The sequence below is a fragment of the Sus scrofa genome, chromosome 11 (genome assembly GCF_000003025.6).
Source record: "Sus scrofa isolate TJ Tabasco breed Duroc chromosome 11, Sscrofa11.1, whole genome shotgun sequence".
Taxonomy (NCBI): Eukaryota; Metazoa; Chordata; class Mammalia; order Artiodactyla; family Suidae; genus Sus; species Sus scrofa.
In genome coordinates, this window is record NC_010453.5 from 61,040,378 (window position 1) to 61,052,474 (window position 12,097).

Here is a 12,097-nt window from a genome sequence, read left to right on the forward strand (position 1 = left end):
GACACTGTTTCACTTCATTAGTAGCTCTCCCTGTGACTCTGCTTTTTATCATTTTATTTTATTCTACTGTTTTGTTTCATCACTTTTTGTAAAATACTCCATGGTTTGCTTACTGAATTATTGTGTGGTCTTTTACAACCTCATTTAAAATAACTGTGAGATTGGGGTTATGGGAGATAATTTTATCGATTTATTTTATAATTAATTATATGTTGACACTGGCCAGCATCATATTTAGGCTAATTATAAAATGTAATTACTCATATGTTCAAGATGGTTGCCTGCCACCTAAAGCTATGGTTTTGAAATACAACTTTCACTTGCTAATTACTACAACCTCTTTTAATTCGCGAATAAACTGTTCTCTGTTCTTTCGGTGGAGAAATTGATTTGGAAGTATTCGTTACAGAAGAAAGATGATACAATGTCCCACAGTAAAGTCTTTGAAGATACGATGATAAAAACATCAGTGACAGTTGAGAAGGGATCACACACTTACCCATTTCATCAATATGGCTCATGACTTCCCCAATGATTAACAAGGTTTGACAATTTTAAGGATGGTTTAATTGTGAAATGTTTTATTTTCTTTTTAATTTGAACATACTAGGAGATCTGAGGATTGTCAGATTTCCCTTTGGGAATTTTGCCCCTCTTGGTACTAACTAATCTATAATCTGCTAGCTTTCATTCTGGAAAAAAAAGGAAAAAAAGAAACTATATACAGTGGTGTTGAGTCAAATATTTAATGTCATTGTCTTATCAATAATGAACTCATGATTAGAAATGATTTTATTTATTTTATTTTTTTTCTGCTTTTTAGGGCTGCACCTGTGGCGTATGCAAGTTCCCAGGCTAGGGGGTGAATATGAGGTACAGCTGCCGGCCTACACCACAGCCATAGCCACATGAGATCTGAGCTGCACCTAGGACCTACACCACAGCTCACGGCAATGCCGGATCCTTAACCCACTGAGTGAGGCCAGGGATTGAACTCGCATCCTCATGAATTCCAGTTGGGTTTGTTAACTGCTGAGCCACGAAGAGAACTCTGGAAATGATTTTCTTAGTGACACTTTCTTTCTTTCATTAGTGGGTTATGATTGACTGAATAAAAGTAAGAAATTACTATACATGAAGCTTCCTTTTGATTTCTATACTTTTATGTTTGCTTCTAGGAAATACCCGTCTCTAAAACTTGGGTTGTGCATAATGCCCACCTTCCACCAGCCATTGAACTTGGAAACTTACTTGGGTTTAGTAGGCTATTTCCCAGTTAGATCCTTAGGTTAGTTTTGATGCATTATGCAGATTTACTCTCTGGAGCAGCTGAATGAACAGTTTATAATGAATCCTAAGCCATTTCATCCTTTACTTGTGCTTTGTTTCAGAAACTCTTGAAACTCTCATCAGACAAGCAGAAAATTACACCAGCATACTTTTTTGCAACACCTACAGAAACATGGCCTTAGAGGCTGCTGCTTCCATCCAGGAGTTCTTTGCTGATGTTGGGCTCTACTTATTTGGTGCAGATGTAAATCCTGAAGAATTTGTGAACAGATTCTTTGACAGTCTTTTCCCTCTGGTCTACAATCATCTCATTAACCCTGGTGTGATGGACAGTTCTCTGGAATATTCCGAATGCATCCGGATGGCCCGCCGGGACATTGGTCCCTTTGGTAACATTCCCCAAAGGGTCTTGGGGCAGATGGGGCGCTCCCTGCTGCCCAGCCGCACGTTTCTGCAGGCGCTGAATCTGGGCATTGAAGTCATCAATACCACAGACCACCTGCACTTCACCAAAGAGTGCAGCAGAGCCCTCCTGAGGATGCAGTACTGCCCGCACTGCCAAGGCCTGGCTCTCAGTAAGCCTTGCATGGGGTATTGCCTCAATGTTCTCCGAGGCTGCTTGGCACACATGGCAGAGCTTAACCCACACTGGCATGTGTACATCCGGTCATTGGAAGAGCTATCAGATGCCATGCATGGAACCTATGACATTGAACACGTGCTCCTGAACTTCCATTTGCTCGTTAATGATGCTGTGATGCAGGCTCACCTTGATGGACAGAAGTTAGCGGAACAGGTAAGCGACCACTCAGTGTTTACTAATTGCTAAGAACAGTTAGCTGTGTCCACAAATTGTGTGGATTATAGGAACATGATTATGTAGTTTAAATTATGGCAGCTTAACAAGTTAATACTTTCAGAAACAGTAGGAGGGCAGGGGATGTGCAGAGAGCAAGAGAATAGCCATCGTGAGGGGTCTGACCATACCCTCCACCTCTACATAACATGCACAACCCTTATGATCTTGGTTGGTTGGCCCCTCAGGTATGTAGGGGGTACTGCAGCCAGAAACCCCAAACACAATACAGACAGAAGCCACCAAAGTGTATCAAGAGTAAGATTCTTAGTATGGTAAGAACAGTCACTTTCCAGGATGTGGACAAATTTTGGATCTAAACACTTACTGGGTCAATGGAGAGGGAGTCAGGAACAGCAGCGTCTTGTCCAGTTATAAGAAAGGTAAGGCCAGTCCTGGTTTTCCTAAACCCAGAGCCAGCCCCATGAGGAGGGGAGGGCCCATCTTGAAAGGAAACATTCCAGTTGTCTAGCCAGGAGTCAGCAGTCACAGTACAGCTGTGTCACCCCAAGTTATGTTGAGTGTCATTAGGAGTGGACCCATTAGGCCTTTCTAAACAAAAAAATAGTGAATGCCACTAGTTGGACTTGCGTGTTCAGAGCCAGACTATTCCATTCCACACGGCATAGCCCAGGGAGCTCATAGGCAGTCAGTTCATATTTATCAGTGGGGGCCTTCTGATGTATTGGCACCCGGGACAGGAAGATAGTGAGAGTCTTAGTTACAGTATCTGGGTCGATCTTTATGGACGTCCAGAGGAGGATGACAATAGTATCTTGCTGTGGACCCAGCAGTTAGACTCATTTTGCAGCAAAGCCGGTGTTGCCGCTCAGACATCAAGGAGATTCCTCTGCTCAGATGAGGGACGAACCGTAAGACATCTAACAGGCATAACCCAGGGAAGCAAAATACAAGCACTAATTGCATTCTGAGATAATACCACACTCACTTGTGGTTTTGTCTGTAATACAACTTTTCAATAATACAGGAATGTGTCTAAAATCATGTCTGGAGTTCCCATCATGGATCGGTAGTTTAACGAATCCGACTAGGAACCATGAGGTTGTGGGTTTGATTCCCGGCCTCGCTCAGTGGGTTAAGGATCCAACGTTGCTGTGAGCTGTGGTGTAGGTCGCAGATGCGGCTAGATCCCGTGTTGCTGTGGCTCTGGCGTAGGCTGGTGGCTACAGCTCTGATTAGACACCTAGCCTGGGAACCTCTATATGCCACAGGTGCGGCCCTAGAAAAGACAAAAAAAAAATTAAACAAAAAAATAATAAAATCATGTCTGCAATGGCCACTCATCTTACCTTAGGTGTCTGAACCACTGCTGCTCCATTCTGACTTTCAAGTGCATTCTCTTCCTCCATGGCAAAGGCAGATGTATAACACATATCTGAAAGGCCACAAAACAGGCTACCTTGGTCAGTAAAGTTTAAGCTGAACCATGCATAAGCCTTCTGACTTTCCTGTACCTCCCTATATGCAGAATTTTCCATCACTTCTCCTTTCGACTGCAAATTATTTGACAGAAAGCACTGATGATCAAAATATCCATCCCTTGATGCTAACGTGCTGGCTCATACCCCAGGTCCAGATCATGTCCCTCGGTGCTAGGCTTTCTTTATATTTGCCTCGTCATCCATGTTGGAGGAAATTAATTGAACTTCATGAACAGGCTCAGAGGTATGCTAATGGGGAAACACTTTGTAGTCCATACATTTTATCATGTCTACCCAGTTGTCACACAAGCCTTGTACGTTTGCTTTTAGCAGCACATTCAAAGCAAGCTGTGTCACACATCATGAGTTGCTATCTCTGTGACAACTTCACTAGATAATTTTCTTCCCTTCCTGAACATCAGGGCAAAAGTATGTCTAATATAGTACCTTGTATAAATCTAGACCTCAATGAAGAGAAACAGAATTTAACATCTGCTGAAACATGATACTGTTCTCAATAAAATTACCTTCATTTCCACCAAAAACAGCCAATTCAAGACTAAATTTGTTTGCAAAGTAAGTCTGGTCAATTGATTATATATTGGCCATGGTGGAACTCCTTAGGAGGAGTGTCAGACTGAATTCCCCAAAGGCCTTTCAAGGTCAAGAAAGTCACGCCAATGCAGCAACAAGGGTGGAAATAGAGACTCTTATACTGAATGAAGTAAGTCAGAAAGAGAAAGGCAGACACTGTATGATATCACTTATATATGGAGTCTAAAATACGGCACAATCTATCGGCAAAACAGAAACAGATCATGGACTTCCAGAACAGACTGTGTTTGCTGGGAGGAGGGAGAGGGAGTGGGATGGACTGGGAGTCTGGGGTTAGTAGATGCAAACTGCTGTATTTGGAGTGGATGGGCAATGGGATCCTGCTGTACAGCACAGGAAACTATATCCAATCACTTGTGATGGAACAGGATGGAGGATAATGTGAGAAAAATAATGTGTATGTATGTATAACTAAGTCACTTTGCTGTAGAGCGGAAGTTGGCAGAACATTGTCAATCAACTGTAATAAAACTTTTTTATTTTCTTTTTTTTAAATTTTTTTAAATTTTTTTTTAATTTTCCCACTGTACAGCAAGGGGGTCAGGTTATCCTTACATGTATACATTGCAATTACAGTTTTTCCCCCACCCTTTCTTCTGTTGCAACATGAGTATCTAGACATAGTTCTCAATGCTATTCAGCAGGATCTCCTTGTAAATCTATTCTAGGTTGTGTCTGATAAGCCCAAGCTCCCGATCCCTCCCACTCCCACTCCCTCCCCCTCCCATCAGGCAGCCACAAGTCTCTTCTCCAAGTCCATGATTTTCTTTTCTGTGGAGATGTTCATTTGTGCTGGATATTAGATTCCAGTTATAAGTGATATCATACGGTATTTGTCTTTGTCTTTCTGGCTCATTTCACTCAGTATGAGATTCTCTAGTCCCATCCATGTTGCTGCAAATGGCATGATGTCATCCTTTTTTATGGCTGAGTAGTATTCCATTGTGTATATATACCACATCTTCCGAATCCAGTCATCTGTCGATGGACATTTAGATTGTTTCCATGTCCTGGCTATTGTGAATAGGGCTGCAATGAACATGCGGGTGCAAGTGTCTCTTTTAAGTAGAGTTTTGTCCGGATAGATGCCCAAGAGTGGGATTGCAGGGTCATATGGAAGTTCTATGTATAGATTTCTAAGGTATCTCCAAACTGTTCTCCATAGTGGCTGTACCAGTTTATATTCCCACCAGCAGTGCAGGAGGGTTCCCTTTTCTCCACAGCCCCTCCAGCACTTGTTATTTGTGGATTTATTAATGATGGCCATTCTGACTGGTGTGAGGTGGTATCTCATGGTAGTTTTGATTTGCATTTCTCTTATAATCAGCGATGTTGAGCATTTTTTCATGTGTTTGTTGGCCATCTGTATATCTTCTTTGGAGAAATGTCTATTCAGGTCTTTTGCCCATTTTTCCATTGATTGATTGGTTTTTTTGCTGTTGAATTGTATAAGTTGCTTATATATTCTAGAGATTAAGCCCTTGTCAGTTGCATCATTTGAAACTATTTTCTCCCATTCTGTAAATTGTCTTTTTGTTTTCTTTTTGGTTTCCTTTGCTGTGCCAAAGCTTTTCAGTTTGATGAGGTCCCATGGGTTTATTTTTGCTCTAATTTCTATTGCTTTGGGAGACTGACCTGAGAAAATATTCATGATGTTGATGTCAGAGAGTGTTTTGCCTATGTTTTCTTCTAGGAGTTTGATGGTGTCCTGTTGTATATTTAAGTCTTTCAGCCATTTGGAGTTTATTTTTGTGCATGGTGTAAGGGTGTGTTCTAGTTTCATTGATTTGCATGCAGCTGTCCAGGTTTCCCAGCAATGCTTGCTGAATAGACTTTCCTAATAAAACTTTTTTAAAAATTAAGTAGCAAATGCATGGCCATTTAGGAAACAGATCCGTGTTGAACAAATATTTATTTAGTGTTTTTTTAGAATAGACTTATCAATTATCCAAATCTAGGATAATATGCCTGTTTTCTTCCTTAGCATTAACATTTTAATATTTCAAAGTCTACCACTACATCATAGATTGGAATAAAGACATTTTTACATCCACTAAAAACAAAAAAAGAACCAAAAAAAAAAGAAAGAAAGGAAGCCATGACGAGGCCTGGCAGAAGTTTCCACCTTGGTATCCTCTCTTCTAGAGGTCCCCAAAATATGGAAACTCCTGCACATGCCAGGAGAGAGTTTTTCCCATTCACTTGATAAGATGGCTCAGAACCCAGGAGTTTCCAGTTTCTGGAAGGACCAGTCAAGGAGAAAAGAATGTTTAAACTCTTTCAGAGATGTAATTTCCCAAATTGCTGTTAAGTCTTAGCTCACTTCACTTTCCTCTCTCTGGACATCACAGATTAAAAACCAGTAACATTCCAGACAAAACCCATAAAAAATTGTACCCATATACACCAGTTCACTCAGTAACCGATCCTTTTGTTAACTTTTTATGAAGCCATTGGGTTTTCATTAGGATTCTTTAATTTCTTACCCAATTCAGAATATGATCTGAAGTTCATCAGAGATCTGTTATTGTCAAAAGGTCCTTCCTATGAATCTTCTTGAAGATGAAGCCCTTTTGCAAAACATCAGAGCAAAACAATAACTGTCTATAGAAGATAAAAGTCTTTAAAAGGCAGGATTAAACACCTAATGACAGTGTGTTAATAAACTTGGTTACAGCAACTAGAATTATGCCTGATTATAATCTTAGCCTTAGAAAACCCTAATCTCTGGCAAAAACCAAGAATCAAGTAATTGTACATTTCCTGATTGGAAAACTTAATGCTTTAGTCTTCCTCTCTTAAGCAGACAAAAGTAGATACACTTAGACTTGCTTAACCATTAATGTTCTAGTATTTTATCCTATTTGAAATGACTCATCATAGCAATGTATTCTCTTCATTCAACTTCAGTTTCAAGTTACCAAAACCTGGAGAGACCATTATAGATAGACATTCTCAACAGATAATTATTTCTGCAGTGTTTACCTAAAAGCCCTTTTTTTTTTCTCCTTTACTCTAAGAGATCACGTAAGATTAAAGTCCCAGAGAATTCAGGTAGATCATTTACATCTCAAAAGCATGAGAACAGAAATACCAGTTCCTTCTAATTTAACCAATTACGAGTGGCTCACTTGGGTGCAATAGCAGGGTCATCAGGAGCCATTGTTCTCCAGATCTCTTGGCAGCCTCCGTTCATCCAAGGCTGCCACCACAGGACCCACATACTGGCAGACAAGCCACCCTGGGATTTGCCCCACAACTTTTGAGATCACTCCTAGAACTTTTGGGCCCCCCATCTTAGTGGACAGCCAGCTCAGGATTTTACCCACAACTTTCGGGACCCAAGTGTTAGTGGACAGCACCTGCAACTTCCCATCCCCATCCTAATGTCTCAACATCTCAGTGCTCACAGGAGTTTCCTTGGTTCCCAGCCAATTGTTAGGCTGCAGCCCACAGGCATATAAGGCCCATCCTTGTCTAGCTTTAAGACCAAAGAAAGAGACCAGAGTCAACAGAGACCTCAGTGGTTTCATGGATGAGGGAGCTTACACGTCTGAAGCAAGGTCCTGGAGTGATGCCCCACTATGTGCAGCAATGGTGGGCAGGACAATGTGTCAGCCTTCCCTCTAGAAGTGAACAGATTTTTCAGGTTCTTTTTATTATGTATTTTTGAGGCCTAGAGGGCCTTTTTGTGTCCTTAAAATCTATCACATAGAAAATTTTCTGTGTTTCTATTCCAGAGGCTAAACTAACACAGACTTGTAGTTAGACACATTGTCAAATCCTGCCTTTACTCATCCTTAGTCCTGTGGTCTGGACAAGCTACTGAAAGCCTCTGAGTCTGTTTTGTCCTGTGTGAAGAGGGAAGTGATGTTTGAAGTGGAGTAAGGTGAGACTCATATTGGTAGGGACTGGTACCTGAGAAGCTTGATTTTTCTTTCTCTATCTTGGGGCCAGCTCTAAGCAAACTCCAGTGAAACAAGATACTTTAGTATCTTAAAGTATTAGAATCATCATCATGCTTGTGTTTTATAACTACATTTTATTTTATTTTATTTTATTTTATTTTATTTTATTTTATTTTATTTTATTTTATTTCTAGGGCTGTACCTGCGGCATATGGAAATTCCCAGGCTAGAGGTCAAATGTGAGTTGCAGCTGCTGGCCTATGTCACAGCCACAGCCATGGCAGATCCAAGCTGCATCTACAACCTACACCACAGCTTGCTGCAACACGGGATCCTTAATCCACTGAGCAAGGCCAGGGGCCCAACCCGCATTCTCATGGATACTGGTTGCGTTCTTAACCCGCTGAGCCAGGATGAGAATTCCAATGAATAAATCTTAGCACTTTTGTCCAGTGAAACTCTTTGGTGGATTTTCAAAGAGCATTCTTTTTTATTAAGCAAATAATTCTATTTCATGTAATAAATAGTCCTGTAACTATCTTGAAAAACATCAATTATTACTAATAAATTGTAAATTCTTTTCCAAATGAAACAACTGAGATTCTCTTTTTTATTGATGGTGACAGAAGGAGAAACTGACTTTAAATTCCTTGAAAATTGAGTCATTAATATTTATTTATGCCAACTTCAAAGTGATTTATAAGCTGTTTATCTAGCTGTGATAACCAGTTCACACATCAATGAATTTAACAATTCAAAATAAATTACTGGTGAGCCAGCAAATAATGACTTTCTCACATTTTCAAAGCAATCTCTGAGATCTAGCACTTTTAAGTCTAGTTCTCAGTAAATACATATATCCACTGTAAGAAATCCATAGGGGTTCCTGATGTATCATACGTCTGTTGGATGAATTTCAGCTGGAAAAAAAAAACCCAGAAGCATTCGCAGTTTCCTGAGAAAATCGGAAGTCCCTTCTGTTTGGTAAACTATTGCAGAAACAAAATCTGATTTATAAGACAGTGTTTTAATTTGACAATTGTTCTGAAGATTAAAATAAAAATCTAGTAAAGCATTAACAGATAGCCTTTCAAATATGGAGAAGAAAAAGCACAGGCTCTACTCTCATCTTGGATTTCCTGTCTGTCTGTACCACTTACTAGCTGTGAGTCTGGGCACTGGATTATTTAACCCTTCTTCAGTTTCCTCTTTGTTGAAATGGGGCAATAACAGTACCTACATCATTGCATTTTTGTGAGAATAAAATAAGCATTGACGCTGAGATTAGTGTCGTGTACATGGTAACTATTTAACACCTACTAATTATCATCACATTATATTCTTCATAAATAACTTCTTTGATTTCTCTGGTCTTTGAAATTCTTTCGAAGTGAACACCTCTTTCTTAATGTGGTATGGAGTTCAAAAAATATTTTAAATGGGCATTTAATGTCAACGAATAATGGTAAGAATTTTCCTTGAATGAAAAACTGGAATTTTCAGAAAATATTATTCAGGAGCCTATGATGTATTTTAATATTAATGGATATTAATTGCTAATGATTTGATAAAAATTATTCCCTTGTTAGGAAATGATTGGAATGATTTTTGGTAGGAAATGATTGGGTGGTTCCTTGGTAGGAAACCATTTATTCATTTTGTAAATAAAAACTATATTTAAAAAATTCTATTTGCTATTAGTTGAGTGTAGCCTATTACTTAACTTATTGAAGAAACAAGAATGCAGGAAATTGGTTAATTTCAATATTTCAACATCTAAATGGAACAAATGTTACCAAGAAACTTAGCTGAACACTGATTTTATACAATTTTAGAAATAAAACAGTTGTTTCAGCCTTATTGAGGTATAGTTATCAAATTAAAACTCTTTAAATATTTGGTAGAATTCAGCAGTGAAACCATTTAGTTTTGGGCTTTACATTAGCGAGTTTTTTTTTTTTAATTGGTTGAATCTCCTTACTCATTATTGGTCTGTTCAGATTTTCTCTTTTGTCATATTTGCCTCTTGGTGGGATCTATGTTTCTAGGAATTTATCCATTTCTTCCAAGCTACCCAATTTTTTTGGCCCATAATTGTTCATAGTAGTCTCTTGGGATCCTTTGTATTTCTGCAGTGTCAGTTGGTAACATCTCCTCTTTCAGTTATAGTTTAATTTACTCATCTTTTCTCTTTTTCTTACTCTAAAGATTCATTTTTTTTTAATCTTTTGAAAAACTAGCTCTTAATTTTGCTGATATTTTCTATTGTTTTCTAATCTCAATTTCATTTATTTCTTCTCTCTTAAATAATCTTTATTATTTCCTTCCTTCCAGTAATGTTGGGCTTAGTTTATTCCTCTTTTTCTAGTTATTTGAGGTGTAAAGTTAGGTTGTTTATTTCAGATCTTTAGTTTTCTTTAATGCAAGTGTTTATCACTGTAAACTCTCCCGCTTTTTCTGCATGTTAGAAGTTTTGTGCAGTGTTTCCACAGCTGAGAGTTGAGGGTTCTCTGTAGATTGTATGACACTGTGCTGGGTGTGGAGTTTACTGTGAGAATTCTTAGCCTGTCCCGCTTCTTTCCATATGGGTATTTTCCCATTTGCTTGATGTGTAGGAGTCGCTCAGTCAGTTTCTGAAATTGCTCCGTGTGTGGCTGTACCTTGCGTGTGGAAATAAGAGGGAAGAGGAGGGGAGACTTCCTCTGGAGACTATGTCACCGTCTTGGAAATTGCTGCCACAAAAAGTCTGTGTTTTTAAATCTGTCCTGGGTTCCAAAACATAATTTTCAACAATAAAAGTCTCACTCTCTATTTTTATATAAAAAATCAGTTTTTCACCTCTCTTGTCTTTGCACTACTAGTATGGTTTCAGCTGGTTGCATCCAAATTACTTTAGGATAGAGATATACCTCAATTTTAATACCCATCAAAATTGAGTTTAAGGTGAATTGTATACACTAATGCACTCTAATTAAACTATGCTCCTGAGATAACGAATGCCTGATTACTTCTTCTCTACACATCTGCATTTATCTGAATCTGTAAAATGAAAGCCTAATAAATTAATCACGTGTTTTTAGATATCTCAATGATATCTTTATTTATATATTGAAAAGAAAGTTAAAATAATAGCCTGGATAATTTGGGGTAAAGCACTAATTTGGTTCTATTTCTTCTATAGTGTGGTATATATTTTTCTAAAAATCACTGTGTATTTAATTTTACATGATAGAGATTATAGGACAAATAAGGCTGAGGCAACACATTACTCTCTTAAGTCTTTGTCCTTGAAATGGCTCCTAGTGTGGGAATGGTGGCTGGTACATACATTTCAAGGATGGGGAGTCAGGTAAGGAGCCTCTGATTGGCTGGTTCCGGCTCATAGGTCAATCAGAGTAATGTCCTCTCAATGACCTCCTCCAACAATATACAAAAAGCCAAGAAGGCATTATCTCTGAAGCAAAGTTTTTGTTGTTTTTAGGAGCTTTCCTTCACATATGTTTTTGTTCTTGGCTGCCACAGAATAAAGGTCTGTGCCCAAAGATTATAAAGAAGCTCCCTGTGGCAGAGTTTATGAGTAATTGGGCAAAACTTACTTGAAAATGTCTTCATCGTGTATTTAAAGAGATCATGTTTGCCTTTGCCAAATGTTTTTTTAATTATTGTGATGGGCTATTGTTGACCTCTTAATTATTACATTCTTCAGATGAGCTGGTTCTTTTGACAGATAAGACTGAAGCTTGGCAAGAAACGGGGGAAAAGCATAAGAATTACATTAGCAACAATTGAAGAGAGAAGATATAAGGTTCTAGGGTAAAAGTCAGCTCAGACAGAATCCAATGAAAGTAGGCTAACCAAAGATAGAAAAATCAATAAGCTAATAGAGAAGAAAAGGAAGATTCCTTAGACCATGACAAGGTCATCCAGTCCAACTCATCATTCTATGTAGAGATCACTTTAATAGGTTTTCACACACTTAATTCTGG

The 12,097-nt window shown here is 38.7% G+C and overlaps 1 protein-coding gene across 3 annotated transcripts in view; it reads left to right on the forward strand.

Moving 5' to 3' along the window:
- Positions 1-12,097, forward strand: part of GPC5 (glypican 5) — a 1,358,912-nt gene that overhangs the window by 249,378 nt on the left and 1,097,437 nt on the right. For all 3 annotated transcript variants that reach the window (XM_021065368.1, XM_021065370.1, XM_021065369.1), the window contains exon 3: positions 1,392-2,086. In XM_021065368.1, coding sequence (XP_020921027.1) covers positions 1,392-2,086 — 695 coding nt within the window. The remainder of the gene's footprint in view (positions 1-1,391; positions 2,087-12,097) is intronic.